The sequence below is a fragment of the Coenobita brevimanus genome, chromosome 31, assembly GCF_032717465.1.
Source record: "Coenobita brevimanus isolate Jiangsu-jjx chromosome 31, ASM3271746v2, whole genome shotgun sequence".
Taxonomy (NCBI): domain Eukaryota; kingdom Metazoa; phylum Arthropoda; class Malacostraca; order Decapoda; family Coenobitidae; genus Coenobita; species Coenobita brevimanus.
Window position 1 is genome coordinate 486,557 of NC_136984.1, and position 20,944 is coordinate 507,500.

General features: G+C 43.1%; 1 protein-coding gene across 2 annotated transcripts in view; it reads left to right on the top strand.

The window, feature by feature from the left end:
* LOC145395491 (ADP-ribosylation factor-like protein 2) overlaps window positions 1-20,944 on the top strand; it is a 176,805-nt gene that overhangs the window by 4,417 nt on the left and 151,444 nt on the right. Inside the window, exon 5 of one of the 2 annotated variants that reach the window (XR_013896619.1) lies at window positions 349-1,153. Coding sequence is in view for 1 of the 2 variants with exons in the window: in XM_080269097.1 (XP_080125223.1) it covers window positions 349-483 (135 nt within the window). In the remaining variant the exon portion in view is untranslated. Of the gene's footprint in view, window positions 1-348; window positions 2,153-20,944 lie in introns of those variants that run through there. The other variant, XM_080269097.1, reaches the window with a different exon arrangement.

The following is a 20,944-nucleotide window of genomic DNA, read 5'->3' on the forward strand; positions in this document are numbered from 1 at the left end:
GTGATGAGAAATACCAATAAGATGAAATGATGATGATGATGATGATGATGAGAAATAGCTACAGTTAAGATGATAATAATGATGATAATGACGATGATAACGTTAATAATGTAGATAATATGACAAGGCTAACAAATACACACCACACATATTCCTTTTATTTCATTTCTGTTCCCCATTTTCTTTCAGATCCTGGAGTTGAACGATGTTGATAAGATAAACAGATAGGGTGATAATGATGATGATGATGATGATAATGACGATGATAACGTTAATGATACAGTTAATATGACAAGGATAACAAAGATGCACCACACTCATTCATTTCTATTCCCCATTTTGTTTCAGATCCTGGAGTTGAACGAGCTCAGAACCCACCACTGGTACATCTTGCCGTGCAGTGCGGTGACGGGACAGAATCTGGTCGCCGGCATCGACTGGCTGATTAGGGACATAGCCGCTCGCATCTTCACCCTCGAATAGCGACTACAACCATCCATTTTTGTTTTACAGTATCATCGTTTGGCCTTTTTTCTTTTTTTTTAATGCGAGGAAGAAGGAACCAAAGGCCATGAGCCCGCAGTAACAGTTCCCTCCAAGAGAAGAACAAAATACAATAGAGAGCCAAATTCAAGATCCAATCATGTGGAGGGGATGGAGGGTGAGAGACTAATGAGGAGAGTGTGTGTGAGGTGGATGAGGGGAGATGAAATGACCACTACAATCCTTTTTCATTTTACTGTATCATCTTTTGGCCATGTGGAGGGGATGGAGGGTGAGAGACTGACAAGGAGAGTGTGTGTGTGAGTGAGGCAGATGGGGGGAGATGAAACGACCACTACAATCCTTTTCCATTTTACTGTATCATTGTTTGGCCTTGTGGAGCGGATGGAGAGTGAGAGACTAATGAGGAGAGTGAGTGGGGTACTGAAATGACCACTACAATCCTTTTTCATTTTACTGTATCTTCGTTTGGCCATGTGAAGGGGATGGAGGGTGAGAGACTAACATGGAGAGTGTGTGTGAGTTGATGGGGGAAGATGGACGGATGGAGTGGAGAGGATGGAGAACGACAGACTAATGAGGAGAGTGTGTGTGTGAGGTAGAACAGGGAAGAGGGAGGAGAAGGCCAAGGATGAGATGGAGGGATGGAGTGGAGAGGTATATGAGAGAGGGAGGTGTGAGCTGGGAGCAGGGTAGTGAAATGGCGGGGGACAGGGCGATGTGGAGGCAGTTTGTTTGTGGTCACCCCTTACGGGATTAAGGCGTCTGGCAATAGATAGATAGATAGACCTCTCCCTGCTTGAACGTATAGCTAGGTAGAATTCACAAGCCTCAAGCAATCCACTACACACGCTAATGCAGCCCGTCTCACCACAGCATACCTACCCACCTCATATAACTTCCTCACAGCACAATCAACCATCACTCTTATACACTCCTGCACGCACAGTACACACACCTCATGGTCCTCACTCTCGCAGCACACTCACCTCATATTCCTCACTCACAACACACTCACATCATATTCCTCACTTTCTCAGCACACTTGTATCATGTACCTCACTCTCACAACACACTCACCTCATATTCCTCACTCTCACAGCTTTTACTCAACGGATGCTGCTCACTTTCATAACATAGACTCACATACAACACACTCACCTTGTTCACCTCACTTTCTGAACACACATCACTCATTTCACTCTCATAACACACTCATATTCCTCACTCTCAAAGCTTTTACTCACCTAATGCTTCTCGCTATCACAACATAAGGCTCACATATAACACACTCATCTTGTTCACCTCACTTTCAGAACACACATCACTCACCTCACTCTCATTACACCATTCACCTCACTCTCATAACACACTCATCTCACATTCCTCAGTCTCACTTTACTCAACAGATGCTGCTCACACTCACAACATTGACGAACCCTCAACATAACCTCGACTCAAAATGCACGTTAAGAGAGTGAAAGATGCGTACGGAGAGAATGGTTTGGAAAGATTCTGTCATTGATTTCTCTGGAGAGTGTGTGGGGTGAGTGATGTGGATGTAGATGGGGAGATACGTTGTAGGATGGCTGGAAATAATTACTGAAAAATGTACCCTAAGTTTAGTGTATAAATCACCCCAACCATCCGCTAATTTTCCTTACCCAGCAACTTAAAGCTAGGGAGCATGGAAGTAAAAAAAAAAGTTGCGGCATGACAGTATTGTGATGCCCTCTCTGATGTGTGGAAGTGAGGTTTGGACACAGTTGGGATGACACAAATCAAGAGGGAGAATAGTGGAAGTAAGCAACGTTGGGTCTGGTTAGTACTTGGATGGGTGACCGCCTGGGAACACCAGATGCTGTTGGCATCCCTACGTCAAGTGGGGTTGGTGGAGGATTAGTGCCTCTCCCTGTAAAACAATTAACTCTAAGCCCTTGGCCACCCTGTCTGGGATACATGGCGTCTGGCAATGAATGAATGAAAAAATGAAGTTACTGTATTTGAGAGGTGCATGTGGAGTTACATGGAGAGACACACAGAAATCATATTGTATCATTTATAAAGGCTCCAACATGCTTACATGCATCGGCCTTGGTCACCTAAAGGCTGCTTTCCACGCTGCTTGATCTCTGGCAGCTGCAATTCAGTCTCTTATCCCTGAGGTCACACTGTATGATCTTGACTCAAGTTTTTTTTGGTCTGCCTCTCACAGAAATAAGGAGGTAAAGGCTGTGGTGTGGAACTTGTATTATCTTGCGCAAAAACTGCTGACAAAACTCTCAGAGCAGCATGCGACATGTATACATTGTTTATGCAAACATGGTAGTGTCTGCTCTATAATCAGTTCTGGGAAAACTGGTGTTGCATGAATACATTATCTTGTTCAGCTTTTGAACTGTCCACTGCATCACCACACATCTGTTATTAATAATCTTGACCAGAGATACCAGATATACTGTATATAGACCTTGACTAGGTAGTTAATTCTCTGAGGGCCATCATGTCCCCAGTTCAGTATCAGTACCCACGGTCCGTACTGAATACATGCCAGGGCTCCATCTTTCAGGACTGGTGTGATGCATGATGCTGGGGTGTTTTTATTAAGTCTGGCTTATTCACTTCATTAAACTGTTCCCTACCCAAGTCAAGGAACGGACGTATATTCTGTGGCATATACAAGCCAGCCATGTTCTTGGTCTTAGGGGAAATCATTCACTTAAATCAAACCAGTACCATCAAACTTAACAGCACTACAGTATATTTAAAAGGGTGTACGACTCCCTGTGTATTAAGGAGGTAATAGGGTAATCTTTAACAGGACAAAAATCAGGATCAAGTTAAGGAGAAAGGACAGTAGTAGTCAGACATAAATACCACTCATTATTAAAGCGATTCTGTCTCTCTCTCTCTCTCTCTCTCTCTCTCTCTCTCTCTCTCCAGATGATTATATAACTCCAGGATCTGGAGAGGTTAATGAACCCTACCATTTTGTTATCTGACAGGAAAGTGGGTAAAATCGTTTGGAGACATGAACAAAAAGTTAAAAAGCTTATTATATTCCATCTAATTTAAAGGGAACGCCTTTTGTAAAGATGAAAAGGGCAAAACGCAAGGAAAATTTGGCTTTGTCACCCCCACACCCCCTTTTTTAGGCAATGCAATGGTGACAAAGTAAATTTAACCTTCATATATGTGTTCATTGTAAAACCCACACTTCGGAAAATCTCTATCCCATGACTCATTATGCAAGTCATGGAACTGAGCGTCGTGGGGTCGAGAATATTAATTGGCAGTATCTCGAGCATTCATAATTATACTGTATTGTGTACCTTTCCATAAACAACTGAAGGTTCTTGTCATTGTGTTATTAGTCATTAGTTTCGTCATTCCAATTACTAAGTAACATTCTTTCGTAACGTGGTATTCGGTCAATATCAGCGGTATGTTTACGCCTGGAAATGCGTATCATATAAAATATGAATGAAAATTGAATTCTTAATATCCCTAGTAAGCTAACTGGGTAATATTATGTACTTTAGCATGGGAAAAAGTGATACAGTGCATCGTAGGTAAATGATTAGCAGAATTTGAAGAACAAAACAAAGATGCTGGTAACATGTGGCAGCAACCTGGTTGGGACAGCTGTATCTTGAAGTGTTGCAAAAGGCAGCGTTTGATTTCGCTATATTTTTACTCATTACTGCTATTCTCAGGAGGGGGGAGCAGGCTGCCGAATGCAGTTGTTGTCTAAGTTAAATGTATGGTGTTTGTGTGTGTCTGAAATTTCAGCATTTGGTATTTGTTAGTAGAGAAAAAGCATACGTAACAGTTTAAATTTATTGAGCATTATACAGGAAAGTAGCCTATACAAGAGTAGAGGGTATGAGGTGGTGAAAGGACAGCCAGGGTGACATGACAGTTCGTTTATGACCATGAACTTAATGCATGTGACCGTATGCATAAAGTGCCCATTCCATAGGTAGGGGGAACTTTGTGCACACGATACTTCTTGCATGCATGGACATTGTGCGTGTGATCGCGAGATTAATCGAATGGCCTAAGAATGATAGATTTTGTAGCCCCATCAAATGAGTCTATAAATGTATTTTGTGATGAAAAGTACAAGTTGATTTGAGAGAACAACTCCCATTTTCCTACACATGTTTGGACTTTGCTTGCCTTGCCATCCACTCATTCTGTGTAGTGCTGGCGAGTCTACAAGACAACACTGGGTATCCTTTGGGTTAAGGTGGTGGGATGGGACCCATACAGGAGAGGGTTCATTATGCAAAAGTTGCTTGGGGGTTTACTGCTCACACAGTGCCACCCAGGAACGACCAATTTATTTATTTTTGAGTTAAATGTCCCCGCTTCCGTTTAGTTATGGGCCCTGCTTCTGTACTTATTTCATTAGTGGTAGGCGGTGGTGATTATCGTCCACTCACTTGATAGGGTGCTGCCTGCTTCTTCCATAGGTGACTATACTGAGTGCAAGTCTAATGGTCTCCTGTAGGCTAGCCCAGGAAGCCCTTTACAACTATATAACCAAGTACCGGGGTGATACGGAGCCGGAGCCTACTGTGGTGCCCGTTAACTGAGTTCAGGGTCTGGGAAAAATTAAGATATTCTGTTTTGGTGCAGAGCGGTCTACAGATAAGATCACGAGTTAAGGTCAGATTCAAGGTGAGGCGTTATCTGGATTGGAATGTTTGATCCAACTCGCCGCACACCGTACATCGTGTGGAGGATGAAAAGTGATGAGATTTTTGTGATGATCAACCACAGGGCGAGAGACACCGTGCTCTTTGAGTCCCTTTAGTTTTATATTTGTTGTTGGCCAAGAAGGTGCATAGATATGGCAAATGAATGTGTCAAAGAGATATGGAAGTGGATGAGGCATGAGAATGGACAAGGGAATGAGCTAGTGGGATGAATTTTGCACTGAGTGTATGGGAGAGTTTGACATCTCTCTTTTAACTTGACATTCGTGGGGTGGACTCTGCTAGGAAATTATAGTTACTTGCGGAACGGTGTATATGAGGTGGATCTAAGATTTTGGGGACGTGAATATGTGGCCCATTTCACTGCATGCCGGTAAACAGGTCTGCCATTATCTTTTCGGCTCCTAACCTGTTTTCTGGACCCTACCTCACCCCACCTGCGTGTAGGAAAAACAGGGAGGATGGTTATTGCTACCTTTAGGGTGAACTCCTCGAAATTTGGTGGTGGGGGGGGTGGAGGTGTAATGTGAAAGATCGTGGGTTTTATTTGTTCATTTTTAGTGTCTATCAAAAGTTTAGCGGATTTTGCCCAAGTTAAGCAGAATTTGTGAATTGGCAACACTGATCTTGAAACATAAGTACCGACAACACACCCGCTGTTTCCTTTCTCGTCGCTAACCTTTTCTTTAATTTTTCACTCCTGTACCACGTCTGACTGCAAGTTTACGAGAATTTTCGAAGCATAAAGGCCTGAGTTCACTTTTTACTGTGTTTTGGAAGGAATTATTAACGGCGAGTGAATTATCAGGGAGTTCAATAGCGTGACGCGATCGTGAGGTGATTTCAGCTCTACAGGTGAGTTACGTTCCTCGTAATTATTAAGTCTTTCACGCCGTTAATGTATTTTCTACTATATACCTACAGACGGCCATATTTTATTTTTGGGTATATTATTAGTTGTAAGGAGAGGTCCAAGTCCACTACATAACTGGGTCAATACGAGATTCACATGCCTGTACGTCACATTTACTCGGGCTGTTTTGTAGCCCATTTAGTTTCATCAGGTGTGAGCGTTAATTAAAATATTAATTCGTGGGGATATATATATATTATATATTATAGAGATGCATGTAACAGTACTACATATTATATTACTGTATATATTAATGGTAAAAATGCAGGAATTCCCATGTGTAAAATTACAGTTGTGTGTTTTTCCCAGTAAACTATGACATAACATTGTGGTTGCTTTGAAATAAATAGCAGAAATGCATAATTTGAAGATATCAACTGTAAAACCACCAGTTTTACGCAAACCGTGGCAAGCAGTTACCCGCCGTGTTGGACACTTAGGTTGATTCATTTTTTGTGTCAGTTCCTTATTACTGTGACAGACAAACCTAACCCAGCTCATCCTAACTTAACCTAACCTGACCTATTTCATCCCAAGCAAACACAGCCAAACCTTTTTCATCCTAACTAAACGTAACCAGTTTCAACCAAACCTAACTTAGTTGACCCTAACCTAACTAACCCGAACAATTTGGGGACGAATGAATGCAGGTCCATAATGCCCCATTGCTCACTGTAGGACACCACCACCACCGTCAACAAACCTGACTTCATTTCCTTGAGTAACATTATTTTAACAGAATTTGGGTATCGTGAATTATTTAGGCAGTCTTTAGTAAAATCAATGATATTTCTGCGGAATCTGTGTTAAAAATGTATTGATAATTATGAAAGATAATTCCTGTCATCAGATTTTCAACTCTGCAGCTCGGAAAGTCTCACAAGCTAGATAAATTTGTGTGAGGATAGCAGGATTAAAATTGAAAGAGAAGTGCCAGGGTTTAGGGGGCTAAAAAATGCATCGGAACCCTACATCTCATGCTGTGCCCATCTCACAAAGTTGCATCTCACAGCACCATTAAATTTCAGATTACTATATCTACCTATATATCCAGGCACTATAATCCCGTAAGGGGTGGTTGTTTGTCTTTCAGTTAGTTGTTTTACGGGGAGGGGCACTAACCCTCTGCCAACCCACTTGTTGACACGTATGGGTTGGTTTTATGGTTACCACCCAGCGTTGTAAATGGTTTCCTGGCTTACAGGAAACCATTAGGCTTGTCACTCAATGTAAAGCCACCTGAAAAGGAAAGAAGAGTAATAAAAAGTGACAGGAAAGATGGGAGAAATAGGAAGAGAGGAGGACAAGCACAGAAAAAGAATGATAAAGGTGAAGGAAGAAGTAGACAGCACTACATCAGGTGAGTGGATGATGGTGAGAAATAGGAAGAGAGGAGGACACACAGAAAAAGAATGATAAATGTGAAGGAAGAAGTAGGCAGCACTACATCAAGTGAGTGGACGATGGCTGCCACCACCTGTCACCTAATACCAAGGTTAGGATTGAAAAGTGCTAAGTTTCGTACCAAAGAATGCCAAGTTCGTACCAAAGAATGCCAAGTTCGTACCAAAGAATGCCAAGTTTGTACCAAAGAATGCCAAGTTCGTACCAAAGAATGCCAGGTTTCATGCCAAAGAATGCCAGGTTTCATGCCAAAGAATGCCAAGTTTCATACCAAAGAATGCCAGAGTTAGGACTGGAAGGTGCTGATGAAGGCATTATTTGTCCCATCCTGTTCAAACTGTCTTTCCTAAGCTTGAGAGAGAGAGAAATGCATATATAGATGTCGTTGGTTTGAAATACTTTGAGGTGGTATGGCCATGTGGAGAGGATGGAGAATGAGAGACTGACTAGAAGAGTATGTGTGTGAGGTGGAGAGGGAGAGGAGAAGGAGGAGACCAAGGATGTAATGGAGGGATGGAGTGGAGAGGTATATGAGGGAGAGGTGTGTGGGTTGGAGGAAAGGCAGGCAAATTTCAGGGGATCAAGTAACGTGGAGGTGATTTGTTTGTTGCTACTCCATATGGGATTAAGGCATCTGGCAATAGATAAATAGAAAGATTATTTTATTTGGAATTGGAGAGTTCTAAGTTGAAAAAATAAATCACCAGTTGGAAGAGGTTAAGTAATTGGCTGGAAAAATAAATCACCAGTCAGAAGGGGTTATTAGCAAGAAAAATAAATCACCAGTCAGAAGGGATTAAGGTATTGGCTAGAAAATAAGTCACCAGTCAGAAGGGGTTAAGGTATTGGCTAGAAAAATAAATCACCAGTCAGAAGAGGTTAAGGTATTGGCTAGAAAAATAAATCACCAGTCAGAAGAGGTTAAGGTATTGGCTAGAAAAATAAATCACCAGTCAGAAGAGGTTAAGGTATTGGCTAGAAAAACAAATCGTAAAGTTATGAGCTAGAAAATAAATCACCAGCCAGAAGGGGTTAAGTTATTAACCAGAAAAATTAATCACCAGTCAGAAGGGGTTAAGTTATTGACCAGAAAAATAAATCACCAGTCAGAAGGGGTTAAGTTATTGACCAGAAAAATAAATCACCAGTCAGAAAGGGTTAAGGTATTGGCTAGCAACTGCATCAAGGTACGCGTGTTGAAATTCAGGGTCGCGTAATAGACAGCTCAAGATAAAGTGATAAGAGCGGCAATCATCATCTTACATCAAGGCCGATACCTCTTATATTACCCCGGCCTAATCACCTAATTGGAGATCTCGGCAGCTGTTTATCTTGTGTAATTGAGTTTTGAAAATTTGAATGTTAGTCGGTTATATTTTGAAAGTTATTCCTTGATATTGTATGAAACACCTCATGATTTTTTTAAAGTTTAATAGTTTACAGATTTTTATACCAGTATTATTATTATTATTATTATTATTATTATTATTATTGCTGTTGTTATTATTATATTATTGTTACCATATTATATTACTGCTACAACGCACCTGTTTTGACTTTTTTGTAATAATTTTAAGAGTTTATGGCTTTTTTATATTATTATTATTATTATTATTATTATTACTATTATAACAGCATCATCATCATCATCCTTACTGTTACTACTACTACGACTACTACTACTGCAGTATTGTTATTATTATTATTATTATTATTATTATTATTATTATTACTATTGCTATAAGGTTTGCTGTAACTTACAAATTATTGACAGCTTTTGCTACTAAGTTCTCAGTGAATTACATCATTTACTTTTTCTTGCTATTAATTCTCTCTCTCTCTCTCTCTCTCTCTCTCTCTCTCTCTCTCTCTCTCTCTCTCTACCGGTATCTATCTGTCTCAAATCTTCAGTCAATTGCATAAGATTTTCCCATAAGGTTCCATTGCCAGCATGAATCCGATCTTTCACAACCTCAGGAGTTTCGTCATGCAGTTCTCTCTCTCTTTCTCTCTCTCTCTCTCTCTCTCTCTCTCTCTCTCTCTCTTATTTGGATCTTGAGAAAGTTTTGGAGCTCGAGAGGTTAGAGGGATATTATCTCCATGTATGTGTTTATTACAGGAAATCTTGAAAATTGTGTATATCATATGGAGGTAGGAAGATTTTGTGTTTGTGTGTGCGAGAGAGAGAGAGACCAATCCTAGGTTTATGTACAATTTAAACCCAGTAGACTGCAGGCTGAAGCTTCCCTCTCCTGCAGCCCACCATCAGCTTTCAGGGGGATAGGGAGGGGGTTGAGAGACATTTGTTTAACCAGGCAGGGAAGCAGCCAGGTTATATCAGTGCCACCACATGAAGGCCTCCCTCTTTAGACCAGTAGTTGGAGTAAATCTGTATCTATCTTATCTGTCTATCTATCAGTAAATTATGTCACAGATTAAACAAACATTAATTATATTTTTGGCCTAATAATTAGAACTGACTGCTTCTGTATGCTATTTTCCTCCAATTTACACTACTAGATACTTTATATAGAAAAAATTGGTATATCATTATTGCCATGGATCGCTGACTTCAAGCAAAGACTATACTCTTTTCACCTTAACTTGGCCCAGATTTTCGTCCTCTTGCATCGTGTTTCACCTAGCCTACTGGAAGAGAATAACAGTAAACAATGGCTTTATAACCATTCTATAGCACTTCCTCATGACTAGCATTGTATTCTAGTGTTAGTCTGTTGTAACAACTCAGCATTCAAGATGGAGAGATGGCAATTTTAGGCCAAGTTAGAGTAAAAAGAGTATAGCACTTCTTTGTGACTAGCATCATGTTGTAGTGTTAATCTGTTGTTACAACTCAGCATTCAAGATGGTGAGATGGCAATTTTTTTGGCCAAGTTAGAGTAAAAAGAGTATAGCACTTCTTTGTGACTAGCATCATATTCTAGTGTTAATCTATTGTTACAACTCAGCATTCAAGATGGAGAGATGGCAATTTTAGGCCAAGTTAGAGTAAAAAGAGTATAGCACTTCTTCGTGACTAGCATCATATTCTTGTCTAATGTTACAGAGCAGCATTCAAGATGGAGAGATGGCAATTTTAGGCCAAGTTAGAGTAAAAAGAGTATAGCACTTCTTTGTGACTAGCATCATATTCTAGTGTTAATCTATTGTTACAACTCAGCATTCAAGATGGAGAGATGGCAATTTTAGGCCAAGTTAGAGTAAAAAGAGTATAGCACTTCTTCGTGACTAGCATCATATTCTAGTGCTAATCTATTGTTACAACTCAGCATTCAAGATGGAGAGATGGCAATTTTAGGCCAAGTTAGAGTAAAAAGAGTATAGCACTTCTTTGTGACTAGCATCATATTCTAGTGTTAATCTATTGTTACAACTCAGCATTCAAGATGGAGAGATGGCAATTTTAGGCCAAGTTAGAGTAAAAAGAGTATAGCACTTCTTCGTGACTAGCATCATATTCTTGTCTAATGTTACAGAGCAGCATTCAAGATGGAGAGATGGCAATTTTAGGCCAAAGTTAGAATGAAAAGAATATACTGTAATTACAAGTGTATCAGTATGTAAAGGTTCGAGTTCATACATCATGCCAGGTGAATCAGTTAATTTAAGCCCAGTACTCTGCAGGTATTTATCATGTGTTATTAAGCTTGTAAATGGATAAACAGAGGCTTGTACTGTATTACTTGATTATTTGAGAATGTTCTATCTATCTATCTGTCTATCTATCTATCTGTTGCCAGACGCCTCAATCCCGTTTGGGGTGGCCACAAACAAATCGCCTCCATGTCGCCCTGTCCCCCGCCATTTCACTGCCCTGCTCCCAACTCACACCCCCCTCTCTCATATACCTCTCCACCGCATCGCTCCATCTCATCCTTGGCCTCCCCCTCCCTCTCCTCCCCTCCACCTCACTCACACACACTCTCCTTGTCAGTCTCTCATTCTCCATCCTCTCCACATGGCTAAACCACCTCAGTGTGTTATGTAATGTACTGTAATTGATTTGTACTCATGCATCCTGTGTAATCCGCGTAATTTCTCATCCTGATTAAGGTCTATGTGGTGTTACATTTAGTTACATCACAGTACTGGACTTGTTGGAAATTGCATCCTATCTATCTATCTATCTATCTATTTGCCAGATGCCATAATCCTGTAAAGGGTGGCCATTTGACTTTGAATTAGTTGTTTTACGGGGAGGGGCACTAACCCTCCACCAACCCACCTGTTAACACGTAGGGAGCACATATGGTTTGGTTATATGGTTACCACCCAGCGTTGTAAATGGTTTCTTGGCTTACAGGAAGTCTAATCTTTAAAAAATGATGTACCAGGTATGTGAATGTATGTAGTGCTGCCTACCTGTTCCCTCACCTTTATCATTCTTTTTCTGTGTCTGTCCTCCTCTCTTCCTATTTTCCACCATCGTCCACTCACATGATGTAGTGCTGCCTACTTCTTCACTTTTATCATTCTTTTTCTGTGTCTGCCCTCCTCTCTTCCTATGTTCACCATCATCCACTCACTTGATGTAGTGCTGCCTACATCTTCCCTCACCTTTATCATTCTTTTTCTGTGTCTGTCCTCCTCTCTTCCTATTTTCCACCATCGTCCACTCACTTGATGTAGTGCTGCCTACTTCTTCCTTCACCTTTATCATTCTTTTTCTGTGTCTGCCCTCCTCTCTTCCTATGTTCACCATCATCCACTCACTTGATGTAGTGCTGCCTACTTCTTCACTTTTATCATTCTTTTTCTGTGTCTGCCCTCCTCTCTTCCTATGTTCACCATCATCCACTCACTTGATGTAGTGCTGCCTACATCTTCCCTCACCTTTATCATTCTTTTTCTGTGTCTGCCCTCCTCTCTTCCTATTTTCACCATCGTCCACTCACTTGATGTAGTTTTGCCTACATCTTCCCTCACCTTTATCATTCTTTTTCTGTGTCTGCCCTTCTCTCTTCCTATTTTCCACCATCGTCCGCTCACATGATGTAGTGCTGCCTACTTCTTCACCTTTATCATTCTTTTTCTGTCTGCCCTCCTCTCTTCCTATGTTCACCATCGTCCACTCACTTGATGTAGTGCTGCCTACTTCTTCCTTCACTTTTATCATTCTTTTTCTGTGCCTGTCCTCCTCTCTTCCTATTTCTCCCATCTTTCCTGTCACTTTTTATTACTCTTCTTTCCTTTACAGGTGGCTTTACGTTGAGTGACAAGCCTAATGGTTTCCTGTAAGCCAAGAAACCATTTACAACGCTGGGTGGTAACCATATAACCAAACCATACGTGCTCCCTACGTGTCAACAACTGGGTTGGTGGAGGGTTAGTGACCCTCCCTGTAAAACAACTAACTCAAAGACAAACGGCCACCCCTTATGGGATTATGGCGTCTGGCAATAGATAGATATGAGTGTCACTAAGGTGTAATGTGAAGGTTTGCCTAATTGTTGTCAGGGTGGATACAGGAGGCTGCTCGGTCACTCAAAACAATTATCAGCCAATGATGTGATAAAGACTGGACAGCCTAAGATGGTCGGAAGATAGCGATGTAATGATTAGGGGCAGATACAGCAAGTGAAACTGATTGATGCGCACCACATTACTATACAGTACAGCTATACTCTGGTTTAACGATGCAATTGGTATATCTGTCTGTCTATTCAATCACTCAATAGCCAAATGCCGTAATTCCGTAAGGGGTGGCCATGTCTGAGTTAGTTGTTTTATGAGTAGAGGCACTAACCCTTCGCCAACCCACTTGTTGACATGGGAACGCCTTTGGGTTGGTTATATGGTTACCACCCGGCGTTGTAAATGGTTTTCTGACTTACAGGAAACCAATAGGCCACCTGAAAATGTAAAGCCACCTGAAAAGGAAAGATGAGTAATAAAAAGTGACAGGAAAGGTGGGAGAAATAGGAAGAGAGGAGGACAGACAGAAAAAAATGATAAAGGTGAAGGAAGAAGTAGGCAGCACTACATCAAGTGAGTGGATGATGGTGAGAAATAGGAAGAGAGGAGGGCAGACAGAAAAAGGATGATAAATTTGAAGGAAGAAGTAGGCAGCAGCACTACATCAAGTGAGTGGATGATGGTGAGAAATAGGAAGAGAGGAGGGCAGACAGAAAAAAAGAATGATAAAGGTGAAGGAAGAAGTAGGCAGCAGCACTACATCAAGTGAGTGGATGATGGTGAGAAATAGGAAGAGAGGAGGGCAGACACAAAAAAAGAATGATAAAGGTGAAGGAAGAAGTAGGCAGCAGCACTACATCAAGTGAGTGGATGATGGTCACCACCACCTACCACCTCATTAGACCTACTGTACATATTTTTTCTTTCCAGCTAATTAGAGAAAGGTGACATGGAACAGTTTAATGTATACAACTCTATTTTTTTTTTTTGAATATCTAATCAGTTATGAATCTTAGCAGTGGAAAAAAACTTCTCTCTCTCTCTCTCTCTCTCTCTCTCTCTCTCTCTCTCTCTCTCTCTCTCTCTCTCTCTCTCTTTTGGTTCCAAGAATTTCTCAGGAGCTGGATAATACTGTTTGGTGGTAACTATGATAGATTAAGAAATGCATTGTTTCATTTTGTTGCGTTTATAAAGGCATGAACAGTCTTGCATGCGTCGGCCTTGGTCCCCTAATGACGACTTTCCATGCTGCTTGATCTCTGACAGCCTCCCTCTTCAGTCCCTTATCCCACCCCTTACAGGATGAAGGTGTCTGGCAATAGATAGAGATAGATATAGATCCTTGTGGTCTCATCCCAGGTCTTTTTCAGTCTGCCTCTCACAACCCCACCTCCATGTTCACACTTCTCTCTTTCTGCATCCAGTTGTCACCCTCCATCCTCTCCACATGCCCTGTTCTTCACTCCTCTTTCTTTTTTATGCAAGGAAGAAGGAACCAAAGGCCAGGAGCCTGCAAACCGTTCCTTCCAAAAAAAAAAAAAAACAATACAATAGAGAGCCAAATTCAAGATCCGTTCATTTTGAGATGCCTGGACACGCTGCGTTTGAAAGACTGGAGATCATAGGAAGTAGGAAATACAGACAGAGGGAGACAGTTCCAGAGTTGACCTGTTGCATAAATGAAGGCCTGGGAGTAATGGTTAACTCTTGCATTAGAGAGTTGGACAGAGAAGGGATGAGAGTTTGCTGCTAGACGGGTGCTACGCGCCCGGCGTAGAGGTGGAGGGATGCAAGCAGACAGTTCAGAGGAGCAGTGACCTTTGAAGTGGCGATAGAAAAGAGATAAAGATGCAACAGTGCGGCGAAGAGACAGAGGTTGAAGGGAGCCAGTAAGAGGAGCAGTGACCATTGAAGTAGCGATAGAAAAGAGATAAAGATGCAACAGTGCGGCGAAGAGACAGAGGTTGAAGGGAGCCAGTAAGAGGAGCAGTGACCATTGAAGTAGCAATAGAAAAAGAGATAAAGATGCAACAGTGCGGCGAAGAGACAGAGGTTGAAGGGAGCCAGTAAGAGGAGGAGAGTTAAAGAGATGAAAGGCCTTTGACTCCACCCTGTTGAGAATGTGTTTGAGTTCCCTGCCTGAGGATACATTACTCTTGTCATATAGGCTTCGATTCCTTCTGGGAGTCAATAAGTTACATAATAGTGCTTCAGGTGGACTTCATAATAGGTCTGGCAAAACACTTTCTCGAAAGATAAGGTATCAGAAGACATGACAGTGGGCTTGAACTCTCTGACACCTTCCTCTATCCGCCATGTTTCTCTCTCTCTCTCTCTCTCTCTCTCTCTCTCTCTCTCTCTCTCTCTCTCTCTGTGTGCGTGTGTGTGTGTGTGTGTGTGTGTGTGTGATCTTAATTACGCCCTCCAGTCTCGCCCAATTAACTCTCTCTCTCTCTCTCTCTCTCTCTCTCTCTCTCTCTCTCTCTCTCTCTCTCTCTCTCTCTCTCTCGTTGTCTCAATCCCGTAAGGGGTGTCCACAAACAAATCACCTCCACGTTGCTCTGTTCTCTGCCATTTGTCGGCCCTCCCTCTAACTCACTCCCCTGTCCCCCATATATCTCTCCACCCCATCCCTCCATCTCATCCTTGGTCTCCCCGTCTACCTCACTTACATGCACTCTCCTAGTCAGTCTTTCATTCTCCATTGTCTCCACATGTTCAGACCAAGTTGCAGTATTTCTCTTAACACTCTCAGTAACACCTCATTTGTCGATCTGAATAGTAAGTTAGGGAATGTAAAAACCAAGGAATGAGTCTCCTTGGTTACTAGTCAAAGCAACAATCCATTCTCACCACACTCCTTGCTTACTAGTCATTTCAACCCCCCATTCTCACCACACATGGCCATCAACTGAACTGAATATTGATGAATCTTGGTTATGAGGTAGGAATGAGTCTCCTTGGTTACTAGTCAAAGCAACAATCCATTCTCACTACACTTCTAGTCATTTCAACCCCCCATTCTCACCACACATGGCCATCAACTGAACTGAATCTTGATGAATCTTGATTATGAGGTAGGAATGAGTCTCCTTGGTTACTAGTCAAAGTGCAAGAAGATATGAAATGCAAAGAAAGTGACATTATTACAGACAAGATGGGAGTTTGATGGTCACTGTAGGATATATATAACTACAGTGTTTGTATTTATGTAGTTTATGGAGGGTGAGACTGACGAGGAGAGTGTGTCATTGAGGTGGAGGGGAGTAAGGGAAGGGGGTATCAAGGATGAGATGGAGGGATGGAGTGGAGGGGTGTAAGAAAGAGGGGTGTGTGAGCGGGGAGGGCAGTGAAATGGCAGGGGACAGGGCGACATGGAGGCGATTTGTTTGTAGCCACCCCTTACAGGATTGAGGCGTCTGACAATAGAGAGAGAGAGAGAGGGAGAGATTTAACGATTTTATTCAGGCGCTGTATAAGAGATGAAATATTTGAGTGCATCACAAGCTTAGCCAGAGGGAGGTTCAGGTACAAGTAATTTCGTATCGTTTCATATCATTTATAAAGTCTTCAACATCTTCAATGCGTCGGCTTTGGTCACCTTATGCCAGGTCTCCACGCTGCTCGATCTCTGGCAGCCTCCCTATTCAGTCCCCTATCCTCGCGGTCACACTGTAATTACAATTGGGCATTACAGTGCTTGAACTTGTTTGTCTGTCCATATCCAGACGCCATAATCCTGTAAGGGGTGGCCGTTTATCTTTGAGTTAGTTGTTTTACGGGGAGGGGCACTAACCCTCCGCCAGTCCACTTGTTGACACGTAGGGAACACGTATGGGTTGGTTATATGGTTACCACCCAGCGTTGTAAATGGTTTCCTGGCTTATCACTCATTGTAAAGCCACATGAAAAGGAACGAAGAGTACTGCAATAAAAAGTGACAGGAAAGATGGGAGAAATAGGAAGAGTGGAGGACAGACACAGAAAGAGAATGATAAAGGTGAAGGAAGAAGTAGGCAGCACTACATCAAGTGAGTGGATGATGGTGAGAAATAGGAAGAGAGGAGGGCAGACACAGAAAAAGAATGATAAAGGCTAAGGAAGAAGTAGGCAGCACTGCATTAAGTGAGTGGATGATGGTGAGAAATAGGAATAGAGGAGAGCAGACACAGAAAAAGATACAACACTACATCAGGTGAGTGGATGATGATTGCCACCTCCTAATCTTGTATGCGTATATTATCCAACGGTTTAGGAGGTTACTCAGGTGCAAAGTGTACTAAGAAAATAATATGAACTCATTACTGAAGAGAGGGGAGCTTCATGCGTACTGATGCTCACAATAGGATAAGCACAACACCCCCCACACACCCTCCCACACCCATCCCACCCCCATCCCACCCCCACCACAACATACCTAGCTCCCCCTCACCCATCCACACCCACCCCCCACCCATCCCACCCCCACCACAACATACCTAACTCCCCCTCCTTACTCTACTACCCTCTCACCCATCCACACCCCATCCCACCCCCACAACAACATACCTAGCTCCCCCTCACCCATCCACACCCACCCCACACCCATCCCACCCCCACCACAACATACCTAGCTCCCCCTCACCCATCCACACCCATCCCACCCCCACCACAACATACCTAGCTCCCCCTCACCCATCCACACCCACCCCACACCCATCCCACCCCCACCACAACATACCTAACTCCCCCTCCTCACTACCCTACCCCCCTCACCCCCACCCACTTTTCAGTGTAACCTTACTCTTCCTGTTTTACCCCTCCACTTCCTCTTCATAACCCTCCCCTCTCTCTCTCTCTCTCTCTCTCTCTCTCTCTCTCTCTCTCTCTCTCTCTCTCTCTCTCTCTCTCATTTATTATCAGTACCACATAATTCCGTCCACGAACAAACCACGAGAGAGAGAGAGAGAGAGAGAGAGAATGTACCCTACCTTTATATCCTTGGAAGAAATATAAAGTTGCTGAGTCATTGGAGAGAGAGAGAGAGAGAGAGAGAGAGAGAGAGACTATATACCTTACCTGTATATTCCATGGCGCAATACATTACAAGGAGTGATTGGTAACTATCTTATGACTCACTATATCCTAGCTGCTTAACACCTTTTCCTAAGCGATTTATTTTGCTTATTACATCTTATTCTGTGTTCAATTTGTCATTATAATATCTACCTATCTATCTAGTCCGACGCCCCTAATCCCGTAAAGGGTGGCCGCAGACAAAACGCCTCCTAGTCGCTCTGTCACCCACCATTTGACTGCCCTCCCCCCAGCTTCCTCCCCCGTCCCTCATATATCTCTCATCTCCATCCCTCCTCGGTCTCCCCCTCCCTCTTCCTCCCTCCACTTCACCTACATACACCCACTTAGTCAGTCTTTCATTCTCCATTCTCTCCAGCCCTTTCCAAAAAAGAATAAATCGCTAAGGAAGAGGTGCTAGGGAGAACAAGGCCCCATGGCTTGTTACGTAGGTCGGAAGCATCGTTAAGTGATCTCTATGGTGCTTCCGGTGACGTCACAGCACTTCCGGAGGCGTCGTAAGGGTTCTTCCGATGGCTTCAGTTAGGCGTGAATTTGTCTTCTGTCCATCTTGACTACTGACCAATTACAAGAGATTAACCCTTTGTAATACAAAATCGGGAGAAATGCTTATGTTTCCTTTATTCTATCTATCTATCTATTGCCAGACGCCTCAATCCCGTTTGGGGTGGCCACAAACAAATCGCCTCCAAGTCGCCCTGTCCCCCGCCATTTCACTGCCCTGCTCCCAACTCACACCCCCCTCCAGTACTGAAAATAGAGTCACATTTAATCTTTCTGCAACACAAACATGTAATAGAAATGAGCTGTTCAATTCTTTTTTATATTTTTAACAAATTAAAACAACTAGGAAACACAGGAAACGAATTTTGGCCCTCTATAAGAAGAAAAAAATCTGAACGGTTGCTTGAGTGGTGGCAAAGCTTGGTATGGGACGGTGGTTCATGGTGTGAGGAGCTTGAGTGGTGGCAAAGCTTGGTATGGGATGGTGGTTCATGGTGTGAGGAGCTTGAGTGGTGGCAAAGCTTGGTATGGGATGGTGGTTCATGGTGTGAGGAGCTTGAGTGGTGGCAAAGCTTGGTATGGGATGGTGGTTCATGGTGTGAGGAGCTTGAGTGGTGGCAAAGCTTGATATGGGACGGTGGTTCATGGTGTGAGGAGCTTGAGTGGTGGCAAAGCTTGGTATGGGATGGTGGTTCATGGTGTGAGGAGCTTGAGTGGTGGCAAAGCTTGGTATGGGATGGTGGTTCATGGTGTGAGGAGCTTGAGTGGTGGCAAAGCTTGGTATGGGATGGTGGTTCGTGGTGTGAGGAGAGGTTGCCAGACACTGCCTTCATATCTGCAATCAGGGAAAACAAAGTATCTCACACACCTCAGGTAGACGTGGGTATCACACAGCCAACTTATACTCATTCATTCATTCATTCATTGCCAGACGCCATGTATCCCAGACGGGGTGGCCAAGGGCTTAGAGTTAATTGTTTTACAGGGAGGGGCACTAATCCTCCACCAACCCCACTTGACACGTAGGGATGCCAACAGCATCTGGTGTTCCCAGGCGGTCACCCATCTAAGTACTAACCAGACCCAGCGTTGCTTACATACCCTTATACTGCGGAAACGGAGAGAGAGCTTGAAGTAACTCCCTCACCCCTTGCATGGATACACAAAGTTAGGAAGTTACTGACAAGAACAGGGCTCCCGGGTGTTTAAAAGTTAATGAACTAGAAGGTGGGACAGGGGGGGCGAGTCTCTCAGATCCACCTCTGCCTGAGTGGGGTTAATAGTATAAAACGATACCTTTACCTCGATTTATGTTTTAGCGGAGTGATATATCCAATTTACTAATACGCATCTGGTAGCGCTCGTGGCTGGACTGACTCACTGCCGTATTGCACAACTTCCGCCTGTCAGAATTCTTTTATTTCCTGAACTGCATCTCTTTGGAACTCGCCCCCCCCCCCCAGAAAGTTTCCCCCCAAACTTCATCCTACAGCTGTTCAAGTCCAACTGTTACAGATTATTTATGAATGGAGAACACCTGTAATCTGGTGTATGGATTATTTTTCATTTGTTCGCGCAGTTGACCCTCGTGCGGTGTGGTGCGGTGAGGATGTGCCTTCTTCCCTTGGGGCTAAGATACGAATGTGTGTGTGTGTGGAGGAGTAAGTTGGGAGTGTGTCGTCCTGTCTCGGCTACCTCCCTCTCCTTGGGGGAAGCAGCCTAGGTATATAGATAGATAGCAGTTGACCCTCGTGTGGTGTGGTGCGGTGAGGATCTGTCCCATCTCTTGGTGCTAGGATACGAATAAATGTGTGTGTGTGTGTGTGTGTGTGTGAGAGTGTGTGTGGATGAGTAAGTTGGGAGTGTGTCGTCCTGTCTCCATTATCTGTTCATCTTAAAGAGAGAAAGAGAGAGAGAGGCCAAGGAAATATCCAGGCATGGAAGGTTATTGGAGATCGTATCATATCCTGCCAATATTTTGTCTTCATCTCAAGGTATATATAAAATTTACATAGTACGTTACTGGATTCATTTAAGCATCTGTGACCCTGGCGAAACACATTGAGGTGGTTTGGCCATGTGGAGAGGATGGAGAGTGAGAGACTGACGAGGAGAGTGTATGGGAGTATAGAGGAGGTTGTATGTAGTTCATGTATATATATAAGATGGATGGATGGATATGTGGATGTGATAGGAAGCGTTAGGAGAAACACACTGAGGTGGTTTGGCCATGTGGAGAGGATGGAGAGTGAGAGACTGACGAGGAGAGTGTATGTGAGGTGAAGGGGGAGAGGGGGAGGAGGCCAAGGATGAGCTGGAGAGGTATATGAGAGAGGGGGGTGAGAGATGGGAGCAGGGCAGTGAAATGGCGGGGGACAGGGTG